The sequence below is a fragment of the Teleopsis dalmanni genome, chromosome 2, assembly GCF_002237135.1.
Source record: "Teleopsis dalmanni isolate 2A chromosome 2, ASM223713v2, whole genome shotgun sequence".
Lineage (NCBI taxonomy): Eukaryota > Metazoa > Arthropoda > Insecta > Diptera > Diopsidae > Teleopsis > Teleopsis dalmanni.
Genome location: NC_051847.1, coordinates 224051003 through 224071700, shown reverse-complemented (window position 1 = coordinate 224071700; position 20698 = coordinate 224051003). Strand labels below are relative to the sequence as shown.

General features: G+C 25.8%; 1 protein-coding gene across 4 annotated transcripts; it reads right to left on the bottom strand.

Annotated features, from left to right (window-relative positions):
* Positions 1-1358: 1358 nt before the first annotated feature.
* Positions 1359-20328, bottom strand: LOC119679801 (sodium/potassium-transporting ATPase subunit alpha; the record flags this gene model as incomplete). Of its 4 annotated transcripts, none has more annotated exon segments than XM_038092349.1 (9): positions 1359-1693; positions 3352-3584; positions 3651-3825; positions 14754-14848; positions 15195-15410; positions 15475-17256; positions 17326-17592; positions 17660-17791; positions 20248-20328. In XM_038092349.1, coding segments are annotated over 9 exon segments (3102 nt in total), but the record flags the coding sequence as incomplete, so codon positions are not given.
* Positions 20329-20698: the final 370 nt, after the last annotated feature.

The following is a 20698-nucleotide window of genomic DNA, read 5'->3' as shown; positions in this document are numbered from 1 at the left end:
GGATGAATTTAGTACTGGGTATTGGTATGTGTTTGTATTTGTAGTTCTATTTATTATGTGTAAGTGTTAGTGAAGATCTAGCGAGAGAAGTGTAGTTTACAATTAGATTTGGTGGTCTAAGTTAATTGGTTAATTGTGTATAATTGGTGTCTTCTGTATGTGTGAATGAAAAGTACAGATACATGTTTTAATTTCTATTTGGTTTGTTATTGGAATTTTTAATTTTATACAGAAGAGAAATGCATTTAAAGCCAAATTTTGGTTTTTGTTTTTTTTTTTTTGTTTTGATGTATGCAGTGTTTTTTCTTGTTTTTGTTTTCTTCTTTTTCTTTTAAATGAATTTTCCTTGTTTGGTAAAAATTTGCAATCGATTACAGCTTTTCTTTTATTTTAGTATTTTTTTTCTTTTAATTTATTTATGTAATACATATACATGTATATATACGTGCATATGTATATATACTTGCATATATATATATACATATATATATGTATAAATTGGATTTAATAAACTACAAATTTATCTCCTAAAAGTATTTAATTCTTTTATCTAAATCTTATTATTTTATTAGAAATAAATATATGTTGGGCGTAAATGTTTTTTTTGTTTACTTTTATTTTTGCTGTTGCTCTTCTTTGCTGTAGCTGTCCTGTAATTAAACATCTGGTTGTTATTGTTGTTGTTGTTGTCGTAGTTTTAGGGGCTTATTAGGAAAATATTTATTCAAACTTAATTCATTTAATTTTTAATTTTTTTTATTTAATATATAAACAATTATATTATATAATTTTTGTTATTATTATTTAACTACTCTATACTGTTTTTTTTATTTATTTTTAAAATAATTTCTCTAAATTTTTTGTTTTATTTATATTTATTATATAAATTATTTTATCTTGCGTTGTGTGTAAATCTGTTTTGCTAGTTTTGCCATTCGATTTTTTTTTATATATTTTTGTAATTATAATTTAAATTTTCTTAAGCTGCATCCTCACGATATTTAAACGTTTTTGTAATAGCAAATTTATACTTTATTTTATATATATATATATATGTATACATATATATACATATACAAACATATATATATATATAAACATATATGAATTTAAATTTAAATTTTCACTAAAAACAAATATACTTGATTATTGTTTTATGTGTATGTGGCTGATTTTGTTTTCCACTCATTTATTTATTTTATTTATTTATTTCAACTTTAGGTTTTTAATCATTTAACTTTATGCTTAATGCTTTATATTTTATAATTTAAATTTACTTAATCGTTTAAATAATTATCTTTTTCCTTATTAAATAAAAATTAAAATTAAAAATAAAAATATAATTGTTTTCTTTTCCATTTTCTTCTGTTTCTTCTGCTCTTCTACTCTTCTTGGATTCGCATATAAAGTTTTTGTTGATGTTGTTGTTGTTGTTGTTGTTCTTTTATTACTATATTTTATGAAGTTATTTGTTGTCGCTGTTATTGTTGCAGTATTATTTACTTTTGCTTTATTGTTTTTGTTGTGGTATTTATAAATATTATTAACATAATAGTTGCTATAGTGTGTTGTTTAATAATATGTCTCCTGCTCCAACCAGCCACCTGGATTACGGCGCAAGTAGAATCGACGTGTTTCATCATAAATGAAAATGGCCAACGCAAATGGAATGGCTGGGAACCACCAAACAAGTCTGTAATATAATTAATTATATTAATAAATTGAATAATATAAATGATTAAAAATAATATTAATTCTAAATAACATATATTACTTATAAAGTACAAGTATGTTAAGTAATTATATACATACAAAGTATTTATATTGATATTTTTTAAAATTTTTTCAAGTAAAAAATAGCACACATAAAAGTTTTTATCGATTAAAATCTTAAGGAATTGTATCATATATTGTTAAGTATTACACATATTTTCTTTTCCAATCAATATAGCTTCATAAATCTATTTTAACTTTGTATGTAATTATTACTGGCTATTATATTTTTGTAGTGAACGGCACTACAATAGGGTGTAGGGTGTAGTAAACGGCACTTGGTCGTCGAACTCGACGAGTGCATCCGAGACATAGACCTTATCATTCTTGAAATATATGTACACTAAGCTTTCGGATCACTATTAAGATTCGTGAAAGATCACAACAACAACGAGTTCATATCAGCTTAACTAACCGTAATCGTTTTATAATATGTACTTTTCAGATGAACTTCTAGAACAAATAAAATGTGATTATTTAATTAAATTACAAGTTTTAGAAGGAACAATAACACACCGTGGCTTTTCGAGATATATTGTGCTACCTATTCTAAGTTATCCTAAACAAATTTAGAAGCATTGAAATCGTACATATATTTTCCTGACCCTATGCAAACACAAATTTGAGTCCAATGATCTTTAGACTCACGCATATTGAAGTGGTTTGGTTTCTCCGCCTTGACCCTGGTTGACTTCAACCTAAATCTTGCCCATATCTCTAATCCATTCTTCCTCCTAATCAAACTCTTCCCCTTTCACTACATCATTGCCTGTCCATATCCTAACCCTTGTATTCGGCTTTGTAGTTCTTTTCTTTCGACTATTTTACTCTGCATTTAATAAATTAATTATCTTAAAGTATTTAACAGTAACATATTCGATTAGTTTGAACAATGGTTAACCTGAGTTCAAATCAATTTAAATCAAAGAAACCTGTCAGCATTAGGTTTAAGATTGAAACAATTTTCATTCGATTTAAATACTAATGTACTTTTTTGCTAGTGTCATTTTCAAGTAACTTAGTCAACGAGACCTTTTAAGTATGAAATAAACGCTAACAAAGCAAAGGAAGATAAATCACTAAGCTTTTATAATGAACTACTATATATCCGGATGAGTTTCATACAATGAACATTCTAATAACAATTATATAATAATAATCAGTTTAAACGCAACATACATGAATTTGCATTTATGTTTAAAATTATTGGCATTTTCAAGCGGTACAGTATGTACAATATTACTCTAAAAGCAACTAGCTTGGTGCACATGTCTGATCCGGACTTTATAAGAAGGAATATAGCGCACTCCTACGGAACTTTTTATATATTTCAATGCCCTGTATCGAAGAATATATATAAATGGATATTATATATATTATTATGTTATTAGTTTTTAAATTTTTATTTTCTTTTTACTATAAATTCCTATAGCCTGACCGTTCATTTCATATTATTTTTTTTGTCTTTTTTGATTTAATTACTAAAGTATTTGTGTAGAAGAGACGATACTCGTTTGTCACTACATATTGATCATTTTAGTGTTTTTAATATAAAATTATCAACTTATTTTTACTTACTTCAGTGGGTACATGCGAAGACCCTTGTCCATACCAGGGCAATACGACAGGAATGCCGCTAATGCAGTCTCAAATACGAGACCAAAGTTCAAAGCCCAATTCCGCATGCCCTGCTGGAAGATTGAGTTTCGTCGAGTTTTACAAATGATCAAATCGGCCCACTGTACTACTACAATCGACACGAAGAAAGCTGTGTGGCAGGTATATTCAAGTGTCTTACGATCACGATAGGTCTGAAAGAAAAAGAAAAATAAAAATTTTAGAAAGTTAGTTTACTGTAAGTAAATAATGGAACTTACCCATTCTTGACCATAGGAATCAGTAAGATCGTTTACAGCTTTTGAGTCCCACATTTTACGTATGCCAAATAATTTTAATGGCAAGAAACCATTCTCAGCCATAATAACAAAATAAACGAAGAAGCCCGCAGCAGCTTGAATCATACCGATCTGTCCATAGGCCATTGAAATCAATCTGTGTGTATATTGTGTTTTTTGAAGAATTTGAAAAATTAATACAAATTAGTGAATCTTTCGCTAAGAGGATTACATATTGATATTAATAAATGTTAATAGGGTCAAGGGAGTTAAAGTGATTTTATTGTATTAAGTAAGCAAATTGTTGGGCGTGTTTTTAAGATAAAATTACCTTAGAAACAGTTCAACTTTTTTTATTTACTTTTAAATTTTTTTGAAAAATTTGTACAAACTTCAAAAATTTGCACAGAAATTTTGTAAATATTTTTTTTTTTGTTACTGATAATCTGATAATCAGGAAATTTTGTGGTGGATAGTTTTCAATAATTCTAAATTATTTTATTTTATTCACAAAGTGAGCTTGAAAATTAAGCAGAATTTACGCGCAAAGCATTTTTTACAAAGAATTTGTTAGTAAATCAAATTTATATTGCAGTTTTACTGGTAAGAACATTTGAAAGCAGATGCAGCAAATGCATTACGTGTGGCACTAATTCAAGTATAAAAGCAAAGCACTTTTGCGCATTTTACTGAACGTTTTAACGTTTTATTCTTTTTTTACTTTATTAAACTAAACCAGATAGAATTGTTATACAATAATAAATGAAGTTCTACATACATATGTACAGACTACATATAGTGATTTGTGATAGATAACATGCATATGAGTGAAAATATATACAGGAATGGTACATGCATTATATTTACATACAAATATTCATTAGATATAGACACAGGCACATGCAGTACAGAAATAAAAATAAGAAAGAAATTCTAAATTTATAAAATTAAAAGTATAAAAAATTAATCATGCTAAGATACATACATACGTAGTTAGTATCTACGTATTCAATTCTAATTGTATAGTTACTTACTTTCATTTCGACAATAATATTTCAATATTTTACGATTTTTATTGTAAAAACTTGAAATTTAAAATTTAATCAAGCAAAAATATAATATGAAAAAAATTATAATAATTAAAAATATTGTAAAAATCAAAAACAAAAGCCACAGATATTTTTTTGTAGCTTTTGTAGCCACTTTGACTAAAGTGGATCTCTAGATATAGTTTATTTTTTTTTTAAAACAGCAAAAGTTATTTCATATACTGTAAAGATATTTTATATATATAAGGATGAAGCCTACGTAAACAAATTATGTTATAATAACCTCACATACACAGAGAGAGAGAGAGAGTGAGAAATTCAAGCATGAGACCAGATAGTGAAAAAAGTGGATCGCATTACTTTATAAATTCTAAATGAAATCATTTAACAAAACAAATAATTGTAGGAAAAACAAAAGTTGAATTTTGGATACAAGAATATCAGAATAGATTAAAATAGAATAGAGTAAAATAAAATAGAATAGAAGAGATAAGAACATTATACAACAAAATAGAATTAGACGGCGTTTCGAGTTCAAAGATAAGTGGAGCACTTAATTTATTTTATTCATCGAATAGAAGTATACAATAGAAGAATTGCAAACAAATAGTTATATAAGTATAAAATGTATAAATATGGAAATATCTTATTTATTTATATAGAATATCATAAGAATGTTGAGTTAAGTCTTTCAATATCAGAACTCACAAACAGATTCCGTAAGGCATAATAAAGGACATTCAAGACGTTAGCTTTAAACGTAATTTGGCTAAGTCAGCATTCAGTGGGATATTTGTATTGATAGTGCCACATTTAATTACATTAGTAGTCTATGGAAGGTTAGTCAACAGAGTCCCAAACATTTTCTACATTCCTCAATTTTGGAGGTAATCGGTTTGTTTTACGAGAACTGTAGAGAAACAAAGGCTTTCCGTATCAGTCTTTGAGAATAAAGCAGAGATGCATCTTTTATAGGAGATTTACTACGGCGTTTTTCCCGTTCGCTGCGATTTGACAACGCAACTTGTTATATTTTATAGCTAAGCGGGATTTAAATACTAATTTATGGAATTGCGTATACTGTGCAAATATTTCAAACATTTAACAAAAATATTGAGATACTAACTATGATTGGAATATGAATTGATTAATTCTTTATCACTTTCCAGAGTTCCACTTTAGTTTTAGAATATTTGAGCTTTAAACAAAAAATGAAAACACTTACTTGTCATGCGCCTGACTCATACCTATAAAAGAAACAATCTCTTCTCACATACCTTTTATTTGATTTGAATTTACTCACAACTTACTGCAAATCTGATAGACAGACTAAACTCAGATCAATTTTATATAACTGATTCTTCAACTCTAATCAATAGTAAATCAAGAGATCAATTCACATTAAAACTAAAATTAACGAAATTAAGTCAACCACATGTACCAAAACCTAAATGAAAACTAAATAACATTTGAAGCGCTTTTTTTAGATATTTTATGGGTAACTGGTTTGTTATATATATTTCTGACAGTGTTCAGTAAAATATTATCTAGAACTAATTCAAAACCAATTTCTTTGAATATCGCGTGTGTTTGATGTCAAGTGCGAGTTATTGAACACAATTTTAAATTTTGTCTACATTTGTAAAATATATGTACATATAAATCATGTAAATATGTATCAACAGTTTATATGTGTAACTGTATTTTTTGTTGGCAAGGAAGGCATATTTAACACACACTACATTACTATCAATACAAATTATAATACATTCAACGCTAAATTGTCTAAATTAACTACGAACGATATTTGCTTTTGCTTATATATATATATATGTATATATATATATGTAATATATATAATAAATTTCTTAATTATATTAAAAGCAAATTGTTTAACTTTGCCTTAACTACATTACTATGAATTATTATTTTTAAACTATCTAATAGGGGCTGTATTTAAAAACGGTGATAAAGTAATTATGAAAAACTGTTCAAAAATTTAACATTTAAAAGAACAAAAATATTTTAAAAAAATTTATAAATAAAAATTTTTTTTTTTGATATTTTTAGAAAACAACAATTAATTCACATTATGAAAATAGAAAAAAATTTTAAATTACTTTTTTAAACTTCAACATTTTTTAATATGCAAAAATAGTGTAAAATTGTTGACCAAATTTTTATGATGCTTTTATGATTCTTGTATGTGATATTCAAAATATGTAAATTATTTAATTTATTAATTTTTATTAATATTTTTAGATAAATTTTTGTTATTTAATTTTTTTAATTGGTGAAATAATTTTTTTTTTACAAATGGAATTATTTTATAAGAAATGCTAATATTTTTTTTATATTTGTAAAAATATTTGAAATTATTTAATTTTTTATATATTGTATCATTTACTCCATTCAATATTATTATAATAATCGATTTTATTAAAAAATTTGTTAAATTATGACCTATTCTGCAGGATGAGTTTATTAAGAGAATAAATTTTGATTTAGTACACTCATATAAAAAAGTATACAAATACAGATACTGATAAAATATTTTCTGTAATTTTATTATAAACTTTAAAATTATTGTATACGTTATAATAAAAAATAACAGGGTTCTAGACTCTTAGTAAAACAGAACTCTGCAGTCATAGCAGATCTTTGGCGCTAAACAGAAGACATACATAGGGATAAGAAGGCGAATTCTATACTTCTGGACAGTTACAGTTACAGTAATAGCACCTAAACAGTTTGTCTAAAGTACACATCCAATTTAGATATTTTTTAAATAACGTAAAGATTTTAGATATTTAAATAAGGTAACCTGCTTGTAACCTCAATGCTATCATAACCAATTAACTTTTTCCTCTTATACTTTTAGAATTTTTTTCAATTTTAGTGATATTATGTAGCAATTTTTTATCCTATACTATTCGTTCTTTTACTGTTTAATGTATATATTTCAATATAGTTAGGTAGTGTTTGGATATGTATGCGATGTAAAAGATTTATTTTATAATTGATTGCAATTTTATTTCTTTTCTCTCTTATACTTTTGGAATTTTTTTTGCAATTTTAATGAAATTATATAGCACTTTTTTATCCTATACTAATCATTTTTGTAGTTTATTTACTATTACTGTTTAATATATATATTTCAATACAGTTAGGTAGTGTTTGGATATGTATGCGATGTAAAAGATTTATTTTGTAATTGCTAGTAATTGCTAATTTTATTTCTTGGACAATAAATGTTGAGCGTAATAATTTCATTGTATGACATATTATTATTAGAAGAAACTGTGATACACATTTTATGAGATTCATTATGCTATCACACTGAAGCATCTTGTGCAAAACTGGATAATTTATGGCTAATTATCAATATATCTGAGTTTTAGATTCTAGAATGTATGTATTTATATGATTGAATTACTTTAGTAAATGATAATATTAAAGATTACTTCTATATTTCTTTTTTAAAATTTTGATTTTAGTGTAATTTTGTTGTTTTTTTATAGCATTCCACATCAATTTAAAAATCAAAGGAAACATTTAATTTTTGGTAAGAAACGGAGAATGAATAACTAACACAATACAACAGAAAAAGTCCCAATTGAATTAAAAAGTATGTGAATATGTAAATATGTAAATATGTAAATATTTCACAGAGAGAACTGATAACAAAAAAATTAAAAAACATTTATGAAGTATTTTCTTTTTTAAATGCAGCATTCGCGGCTGATAAAGTTTGCAACGGCAAACAAATTCAAACTTTATCAATTTGAATTAAAATAAATTAAAAAACTACACGATTTTTGTGACTGTTTGTTTTTTTAACTAAATTCTTTTTTTTTTTTTTTAGAGTAGTTATCCTGACCTGCGATTGACCAAGTTGTCGTGATAAGGATTTCTCGGTTGGCGTTTCATAATGTCACTCTCCGCCTGTTCGTAGGCAAGTGAAATGGCCGGAAGCTTTTTATATTAAAAATAATAAATTGCAGGAAGTGCGCCAAAATTGTACATTTTAAGTTAAATGTTCAGAAATAATTAAAAGAAAATTATTTTCATACATAAGAAAAATTTTTTATAAAAATGTTATAGTTAAGAGATAATAAAAATATAGAGATATAGAGAAATAGAGAAAGAGCAGAGTAGATATGAGAGGTAATCCAAAAAATGTTTTCTCAAAATAAAAACACAAAAACAAAAACAAAAACAAAAACAGTCGTTACTAACTATAAAATTTAAAAAAATAAAAACTAATTTCAAATTGAAATAAATTTTAAATATTTAAAAATACTATTAAATATATTAATTTAATAAATTTAAACTAATTAATAACTTTTAAGACACTAAATTCAGTTCATGTAAGATACTTTTAATTTCATAAAGATAACTATAATAAGAACCTGTGCCTACGGGTTTGTTAGTTTATAGATTGTTTGGGTGTGGATATGTTGTTAGCTTATCAATAAGTTTTGAGTGTTATCAGTGTTATCAGTCGTTTCAATAGGGATTTGAGTTAGTTGCATAGCTTGACTTTTATTTATTATAAATATTAAAAATTTTTAATTATTAAAATAAACTAATTAAAGCTACAATGATTTGTAATGTTGATGGAAAAGTTGAGTGAGGTGGAAAAACAGAAATGAATATGACACTTAATTCTAATAACGATAAAAGGGAAAAGAGACTTGTGTGTTAACCATAAATATATTTATTTTCCATTGAAGGATGTTGTGACTAATTAAGAGAATTCACTAATTTTTATTTAAATTTCACTAATTAAACACAATCAACTATTTTGAACACTTTGGTTTAATGAAATATTTTATACATAGTAAACTATTTTATTTATGAAATATTTAAATATCGCAGTGAACGACAGTGGTGAACGGCATATGCAAAATATAAAAGTTATAAGATAGTACGAGACCTTTGAAGATTGTCTTCAAACTTACCTTAAGTTTAAATTTTAGTTTATAATTATAAGAAATAATTTTAAAGAAATAAAATAAAATAAAATAAAAATATTTATAAAGTATATTGAAAAAAGCTACTGAAAGAGTTCTAAAAGTGGGAAGTTTTAAGCAAAAATTTATCAAGACAATTTTCAAAAAGGTTAGGACAAGCAATAGGGCATTTGGATTTAACTTGTATAAGGTAAAGTTAGGACTTTTGTGAAAGATATTATTTCATATATTATGTTTATATTAATATCTCTGAAGTGATATTGAATTTATATTAAATAGTAACAAAATGTTTTTCTTTGTGTTTAATATTAAGTACTTCTAATTATTAAATTTGATTCTTTTTTTATTATTATATTTATGTAAAATTGTGTTTAAAAATGATTAATATATAGTAAAGAAAATCAGCTCAAAGTAAAACAAGCTAAAAGAAGAAAATATAAAAATATAACAAAACATTTAAAAAAAAAATTATAAGCATTATAATATAAAGAAACTGCTATAAGATTTAAAGAAATTATATTATTTCAGCTACATTTTAGGAGAAAATATATCTTTTATCAATACCAAAGATATTTTTAAAATTTAAAATTTAATAAAGAAGATTTTTATATATTATTTTAAAAATATATTTACGAGCCAAAATTTATTTAGGAATTTAAAGTAGAATTATCTGATATATGTAAACGTATATTAAAAAAAAATTGTATATATTTTTATATATAAAAAACGACATCAAAACATATCATATCAAACTGTTTGTATTAAGTATATTTAGTTTATTAAGTAATATACGCATACACAATAGCTTAAATAGAACTATTGAAGAAATAATAATTTTGTAATAATTATTTTTAACTGCACAATTTTATTGTAAATTAGAAATGAGAGTAATGAAACTAAATTTACTTCTTAAATCTGAATTATGTGTCGTGAAAATCTAAAAATGTTTATATATAATACTATAGACTACTGTTATATTATTCAACTATTTAAATATATTTTTAACTCTATAAAATATAAATTTATTTAATAAGTACCTTTTCAATTATTTTAAATAAAACATTATAATAATATAATTGTATTATATATAAAATCCATTTTATAAAAGGGAGACCTAATGTATATTTATTTCATATATAATATAGATTGTCCACTTATAAAATCACATTCCCATATACTAATCTTCTAAATTTGTTGATTATGGACGTAAATTTGTCACTATTAGAACCGCTTCATTGCTTCAGTAAAGATACTTTTGACATAGTATCTTTAAATATTATAACAAATACAATAAAAATGTAGACATCAAAAAATTTTTATATGCGTACTATGAGCAGATAGAACTAAAGATTCGCAGTATTGTACGTATTAAGCAAAAAATGGATCATATTTAAAAATAATTCAAAGTTTAGTAAAATAGTATAGCATTTTTAAATATGAATACAGCTTGAACATACTTTATATTTAGTTATTATCAGAAATATTAGAAACTATTGCTTTTAATTATTTGTAAAGAATTTGTTGTGAACAACTTACACATAAAATATATATACTATTATGATATATAAAAATTATCTCTAAAGATAAAACTTACAAAAAGAATACAGAATACAGTAAAAAATAATCGAATCTTTTAGGTATATAATTTAATTTGAAAGAGTTCCAGAGAAATAAATTTTACTATGTGCTTTTATATATTAACTATTTTTAAACTGTTAAATAACTACAAAGAAATAATGTATTAAATTGATATACTGAACTATATACATAGAGATGAATTCATATTCTAAGCTTTACTTGGTGTACTTTGCTTTTAAGTAATACTATAACGTATACTATAATATTGTAACGTATAAAAAGTTAATAGTTTTGAAAATGAACTAAACTAAGCTCTCACCACGGTTTATCTAACAGTTTTAATTTTAAAAAATTTTTAAAAATGTTAATATACTTTTTTTTAGACTTTCACGTTTACACATTAATATTGCACTAAAGAAAATAACTAAAACTAAACCAAAACTAAACAAATTTAAGTACATAAATTTTTTTAAATAAAACAAATAGAAATAAAACAACTTAGAGATTCAAGAATACTGAAATTGTTGGTGTACTTTGCTTTTAATTATTAAATAAAGAATTATTTGTTTTTTAATATTTTCAATATTATACTTTTGCAAATTGCTATTGAATATTTCTTATTTTATTTGAGTTTGACGAGAAATTCAATAAGAAATTTGAATGTGAATAGCATTTAATAATAATAATTTTGCAATTACTAATTTAGTGTAGATATTTTAAAAATTTTTCCAAAGATTTTAATTCGATAAATGGGATATTCGGGTAGTAAAGTCGTAAAATCACAAAGAAAAACTTTACCTTTCGTTGACCAGTTTATCACAAAAAGGATTCCTGGGTTGACGTTTCATAATATCAGATTCAGCTTCTTCATAGGCTAAGGAAATAGCTGGGACCTAGTATGTTTGTAACAATTTAAAAAGAATACAAAAAATGAGGAAAGGCACAAACAACATTTAAGAGCACTGCTTTTGGCAAATTTCAATTTACAATCAATATAAGCATAGCTTTTTCTTTTTTACATATCTTAATAATACATTAAAAATAGTTATTGATTAAAAAAAAAATAAAATCAAATATACAACCTAAACTGGGAGCTAAACACAAAACCCCTACATTTATATAGATTTTTTAAAATTGTTTTTACCTATATATTATATATAAATTATATTATATAAATTAATGTTCATGACGATTTTGTTTTTGAAAATGAGTACGCTCACGATTATAATTTTGATAAATTATATTTTACAAAAAAATAAATAATAGTTCTACAATTAAAAGAAATTATATACAAAAATTAATTGATTGCATATATATAAGTATTTATAAATAATAAAAAATTAATTTTATTATGTGCAATTGTTTTATATATTGTATTTATATATATTTATATATGTCAATGTACATTTTCATATGCAAAAAGTGTATTAAAAACAATTTTGAAGATCATTGCCAAATTATTAAACTACTTTTTTGCTCTTAATTGCAAATTTCAAATTACGACACATAATTAATTAATTAAAAATATATATTCATATGCTAAGCACACGTACACACATGTTATATATTAAACAATATAAATCTGTGTGAGTGCGCAACGAGTAGTGTTAGACTACTAACTTAGAAATTAAATATTTTTATATAAATAAAAATTTCAAATTAAATTGAAAAGAAATAACTTATAACTTATTGTTTTAAAAATATTTATGTTCTTTAAGAAATATTTACATATACGCACATAATAATTTCTTTATAATATGCATTTAGAAATGCTTATTGACGAACTTTAATGACTTTTACTTTAATATTTTAATTATTAAAAATTTTTAAGTGTTTTTCTACAGAAAACAGAAATATTTCTTTTATTTTCTTTTTACATTTTGTGTACATTACAGAAGATACACAATGCACATTTCACCATTTTTAAAATGAAATTTATTTAAATAATTATTTTTTCATATTATTTTTATGTAACTTCTCCACAATATGAAAAATGTTTTTTGTCTTAAATTTTATATACACAAGTATAATTCTACATTTTTTAAATTAATTTTATTTATTTTAATATGTATGTATATGCAAAATATATGAACTATTCATAAATATTTTTAAAATAAATTTAAATAATAAATTTAATATTAAGCAATTTTTTTATTAGTAAAATTTGATAAGTCTGTTAATAATTTAATTAATAAAAAAATTAATCAATTTATTACACATCTAAGCGCATTAATCAGTTTTAAAACTTAAACACGAACTAAAAACTTTACAAATCACAAATTTTTTAATGACATTTATGAAATTAAAGAAAAAAATTATTTTTATTAATTAAAAAAAGACAACTCTTATAAAAAAAAAACTACCAAAAAATGTACAGTTACAATTTGATGCAACCATGACGTTTGAAGTTTTGGTGTGGAATGTATGGTGCAGTTCAGTGAAAACGATGACAAAATGATGAGAGTTTTATGCATCCTTCAATGAGATCATAACTTATTATGTATTTAAATGTATGGAGATTATGAATGTTATTCATGATGCATTTTTTTAAATACTTAGACTAAATGTTTAACAATAATCACAAACATTTATTAAAGGCACATTTGTTAGTTATTGCACTTAGCTTAAAAGTAAAATATATTATATTGGATTATAATTTAGTAAATTTTAGTAAAAACTCGTAGTGTTGGAAACAAGTAAGTTGTTAAATGACGACAATCACTTAATGTGTTATCAATCAATCAATCCATCCACAATTTGAATTAAATATCACTTAACCATATATGCACTTTATATAGTTTACAGTGTTTTTTTCTTTTTTTTTTTGGGTAGCAAAGGTTAGAATGGTTTTTTAATGATTTTTATTAATAACAAAAAATAGAATTTTTAGCACCTTGAATTGACTAATTTATCGTTGAATGGATCACGTGGTGGACGCTTCATAATATCAGCTTCAGCATGTTCATAAGCCAACGAAATAGCAGGCACCTATTTTATAATATTTGAGAGCATGAAGGATGAGTTCGCAAAAACAAAAATATTTGGTATTATTATGTAAAAGGATAAACAAATAATTATAATAATTAAACATGTAGATTTCTTAAACTAGCTTCTATACTTCAAAAGTTATCTGCTTCGGTTTATATATATGATAATTACAACTATTAGATACGTTTTAGCTTTGTTGGCAGTACATAAATTGCAGAAATAAACATAAAGTAGGTTGAAGATAATTTGGAAATATGTAAACGTTGATCCTTAAGCTAGCATCAGTTTAGTTTTCCGAAAGCTCCAAAACCAGGTTTCATTTAAGCTACACTTTTTTAATGTAAGGATATTAAGCAAATTATATACGTTTAAAGTAAACAATTTAAACTCGCTTAAATAAGCTACATTTCGCCCTCTTTTAGCGTACAATTACGTCATTAATTAAAGGCTAGTTTCTATCCATCTACCTAGCCATCAAGTTCAAAAATGTTTACCTTTCGTTGACCAGTTTATCGTAATATGGATTACGAGGACGTCGTTTCATAATATCCGATTCATGTTCTTCGTAAGCAAGCGAAATTGCTGGTACCTATTTGGTGTGTATTTGGTTTATGTTTTTTTTTTTGTTTTATTATTATTATTTAATGTATGATGTTATTTCATACGTTGTGTAACGTTGTGTTATTTGATTGTGTGTTTTTATATATTATACGAAAATATTAAATATTTATTATTTAAATAGAATATAAACTACTTTTTTTATATAACCTTAACATATGCTTATGTTTCACTTATACTTAATGACTAAAACATCTTATAAAAAACGAAAAAGAAATTACTTTCAAATTAAATAAGAAATACAGAAATAAATAATAGGAATTAAATTAAATTGTATAGTTAAGATATTGATTGTGATCATTTAAGTCATTACTTACCATGTCAGTACCCAAATCGATGCACAAAATTGTCACTGTTCCCAATGGCAGTGGTATATCGCAAAGGATGAAAGCTAAGAAAGGTGAAATTTCGGGAATGTTCGATGTTAATGTGTATGCAATGGATTTCTTTAAGTTATCGAAAATCAAACGGCCTTCTTCCACACCAGTAACAATTGAAGCAAAGTTATCATCTAACAGAATCATGTCAGCAGCCTACACATATATAGGTAATTTAGTTTATTTATTTAAAAAATAAAAAATACAAGTGAATACTTACTTGCTTGGATACATCGGAACCAGCGATACCCATAGCAACACCAATATCAGCTTTTTTAAGAGCAGGTGAATCGTTGACACCATCACCAGTGACAGCGACAATAGCACCCATACGTTGGCAACCTTCTACAATAATCAGTTTTTGTTGTGGGGAGGTACGTGCAAATACAATTTCAGTGTGGTAACGTAATATGTCATCCAACTGTTCTGAAGCAATATCACGCAATTCAGCACCATGAACTACTGCAGCCTTAGCTTCACGAGGATTTACTTCAGAAACTGGTATATTCAAACGCTGAGCAATGTCTTCTACAGTTTCGTTGCCTTCGGAGATAATACCGACAGATTTGGCAATAGCCTTGGCAGTGATAGGATGATCACCAGTGACCATAATAACTTTAATACCGGCAGAACGGCATTTGGCAACGGCATCAGGCACAGCAGCACGTGGAGGATCAATCATTGACATAAGACCAACAAAACGTAAGTTATCAATTGGGAAATTTACATCATCCGTATTGAATTTAAAACCGGTTGGATATTTATCAGATGGCAGCATAAAGTCACAGAAGCCTAACACACGTTCACCCAAACCTCCGAGTTCCATATAAGCGTTATTGAAAGCCTCTTTCATTTCTTCATCAAGCACCTTTTCTTTGCCATTAATGAAAATAGTTGAACAACGTTCTAAAATTCTTTCAGGAGCACCCTTCATAACAAGCAAATAACGTGGATCGCTTGGATCTTCAGTTTCGTGTATCGAGACTTGATATTTGTTCGTAGAGTTAAATGGAATTTCAGCAATTTTACGATTACGTTTACGAATATTCATAACATCACCAAGAGCCAATTCCATACATTTTAGTAAAGCAGCTTCAGAGGCATCACCGCTAACTTCCTTCTTTAAAATTGGCACACCTTCCTGGCCGCCCTTGAATTCAGCTCGATTACAGAGAGTGGCAATGCGAGAGAGCGCCTTGAAACCAGGGCTAGTTCTATCGTATTGAACACCCGACTGATCTTCGGTGGTATCTGCTTCTATGATCTGATTATCGAACCACATGTGAGCAACAGTCATACGATTTTGAGTTAGAGTACCAGTTTTATCAGAACAAATAGTTGAAGTTGAACCCAAAGTTTCGACAGCTTCCAAATTTTTTACTAAACAATTCTTTGAAGCCATACGTTTAGCTGTCAGTGTCAAACATACAGTAACAGTGGCCAATAAACCTTCAGGTACATTAGCGACAATAATACCAATCAGGAAAATAACAGCGTCCAACCAGTGATAACCCAAAATGAATGCAATAATGAAGAATGTAACACCCAAGAATACAGCTACGCCAGTAATTAAATGAATGAAATGGTGAATTTCCTTGGCAATTGGTGTTTCTCCAGTATCTAAGCCAGAGGCCAGACCAGCAATACGACCCATAACAGTGTGATCACCGCAACTGATTACAACACCTTTAGCAGTACCTTCAACAGCATTAGTAGAGAAGAAAGCCAAATTTTTTGTTTCCAATGGATTCTCATGTGTAAATTCAGGGCCACGTGACTGAGGTTCTGATTCACCAGTCAAGGAAGAATTGTCTACTTTAAATGTGCGTGCCTCAATAATACGTATGTCCGCAGGAATACGATCACCGAATTTCACTTCAACAACATCACCCAATACCAGATCTTCAGCGCGTAGGGTGAGCTTTTCGCCTTCACGTATGACTGTGGCAAATTGAGGCACCATGTTTTTGAAAGACTCCATAATTTTGGAACTTTTTGATTCCTATAAATAAACACAAATGTGCATTTTTATTTATAAATAAGAAAAAGCATAAAATTAAGCAGAACAAACCTGGTAGTATGAGAAAATGCCAGTAACTATGACTACAGCCGAAAGTACAATACCCAAATATAAATTATCATCGGATGGCTCTTCGCTAGTACTAGCCAATATAGCATAAGCTACAAAACAAAGTATAGCACCAATCCACAGCAACATGGCGAAACCACCAAACAAGTTTTTACAAAATTTCACCCATTCGGGCGTTTGTTTGGGTGGTGTGAGAGCATTTGGTCCATCGCGTTCTAGATTCTCCTTGGCCTTTGCATGACTTAGACCCTAAAAGAAAAATGTTTTTTATAAATTAAATCATAAATAAAAGTTATGATTGCTAAAAAAAACTTACGTTTTCAGGATGTGTCTGAAATCGCTGATATAGTTCTTCAGGAGAGATTTTATGATAATCGATATCTAACTCCTGTTTGAGATCATCTAAATTCTCTTTTTTAGCTACTTTAGCAGGCATTTTGCGTCTTGACTGTTTTAAAAAATTAAAATTTTAAACGATTGTTAATTATAAGAATATTTTAATAAATTATAAAAGTAAAGCGTTCTTCAAAATAAATTCATAAAATGATAATTAATTTTAACATTTACTCGTACTAACAGGTTTTTATTATGTGTCGTGTTGATATATAGCAATATACTGCTATATAATAACACTTTTTTTTATTTCATATGATTATGTATAACGTACAAATGAAATCGCTTTACTTTTATAAAATTATATTATTATTCATAAAGATAACTGACGTCCATACAAAACCGATTTACTTCATGCCATTTATATACTTTTAGTTAATCATTTAATACTTCATGTGCTTGTGTGCATAAATGTGTATTTCATATTTAACCGTCTGTTTTGGTAATTACAATCGCCGTGTTTATTACGAGTGTAAGCTGTTATTATAGGAAGCACCACTAAACCCTTTATTATAATTATTTATTAAATTATTTATAACATATATAATTATATGTACCAGGTTAGTTTCTACCAAGTTCAAAATAAGAGTACTAATACCTTTACAATACTATTACTTTTACAACACCAACAACAGTTTTACCAATACTACTACTTACCAGTTAATCGTATACTTTATACTCGTATGAAAGCCAAAATAATAACCAAAATGTATGTATTGTGTGAATAAGATGAAGTGGATATGTTTTTAAATATCGTAGGGTGTACGATTATTTATGGATGTGTTTGTGATAGTTCATTTGTTATGCAGAATAAGCAAAATTAAAATAATTAATTAGTAAAAAAAAAAATGAAATAATAAATAATAATTATATTGAGCATAACTCGTGCAAAAATGTTAATTTAGAAAATCTACAGCTTAATATTGAGATAAAGAAGGGCATCTGTGAGATAATTTAAAAACTCATATGAAATTATTCTTTGTTTGTATTTTGAAAGTCCATTGGTTTCAGAAACTATAAACAATTATTGACACAGTTCGCTCATTAAAAGTATATTCTAATAATAATTATAATTTGATTTTTCTCAATTTTAAGTATTTTCAAATGTCAAATTTTGTTATTTTTCTGACCTCCAGAATATTTATAATTAGATGATCAATTCTGTACATAATAGATAATTTTTTGTCACATTACAACTAAACTGAAAAAGTGCAAATAATGGGTGGTAATATAACTTTTTGTTTTTTTTTTTTTTTGAATTTCTGCAAATACGTCAACAAAGTTTGCGGCGGGAAAACTCATCGATGAGTGATGAGCACGCGGTTGCACAGTGGAATGAACTTTAATAAATAATTATCATATTGTTACGTAATGGTTGACATATTAATATATATATTAATAATACCTAATTAGGGAATATTTTAATAGTTAATTGTGTAATAGTTTTTTGGAGAATCAGTATTATTACGACCACCAGATTTGCAATAATACTTTTTTTCATTGGAACATAATAAGAATAGAATCATGACAAATTAGAAATTCGAATGAAATGAATATTTGAATATTTTTTTAAATACATATTGTTTTTAAAGTAATAATAACTTTATGCATGCCAAAAATGATATTAATACATTTCGAAATTTTGTTTTCTATTTTTAGTGCTATTAACTGGCACTTGCTTACTTAAGCACTGATTACTTGCGTGAACGACATGGAGAAGACTTACTGCTCACTGTAATTAATATAAATTCAATTTAGTTGAGAAATTCATATGCAGTGCGATATTTTTAATGTATGATTTAATTAAGGATTTTTTAGTTGTTTCTTTTTTTTTTATTACTTATATATGAGAATATTGAAGAGAACTTTTTAGTCAACTCAGAATTGATTTAACTAACTATTATAGATAAGTTTTCGCAATATAATATTGTGGGGTAGTTTAAAATTAAAACGATATTATTACATTTCGTACATCCGTATGTAAACTTCTATAAGTAAAGAACCAAATTTGTGAAAAATTGGAAATTTGCTTTAAATCACACTGTAAAAAATATTTCGTCAATTTCGGACTACAAACGTATCTATGCATGTATATAAAATGTATGTGCTCAAAAATGTCTTATTAAAAATAAATTAAAAATGTTAAATGTCAAAAATAAATAAATGAATAAAAGTGCTAGACTGTTAGTAGCAGAGCCAAGAATAGATGCTAATAGAAAAACTAAACCATAAGAAAACTGCAAGAAATTAGGAGATTATTATTAGAGCCCAATTTTTTATTTGGTACAAATAAAATAAAAAAAAATGCAAAATATGTTTATTTATATATTTCAAGAAAGTTTTATCATTAATGAATATGCAAGCAGGTTTTTACGTAAATATTTATACATATAATTGTGTTATGATATGACGATTTTAAATGTAAGAGTATAAGATGTTTTGTGCCATATGCTTTGGTTATGTGTATGTATATGTATATTTTATTATGTATATATGTATGTATGTATTTACCTTGTGGTGGCCATCGGCTGTAAGATTGTCGTCATCGGTTGCTATAACCGTGGCGACTCGATAAGAGTCCGCTCTCCCGTGCTAAAATTATCACAATGGACAAAAACGAAATATAAATGAAATGATTTAAGAACAAACAAGAAATTTCATAACAAAAACAAATAAACAAACGAGCACAAATAAATATTTGTATATAGTAAATAAAAAATAATATATATATATATATATATATTATTTAATAAAAATAAAAAATACAATGAATAAATTACGGATATATTACGAATAAATTTAATAACTATTAAATTATGAATAATAAAAATAAAATTACAAATAACAAATAACAATCGAATTTAAAAAGTATTATATATGCCATACAAATTAAATAACTTTTATATTTATAAATTTAATGAAAATATGAAATTGTCTTTCTTTGGCAATTGACAGAACAAAA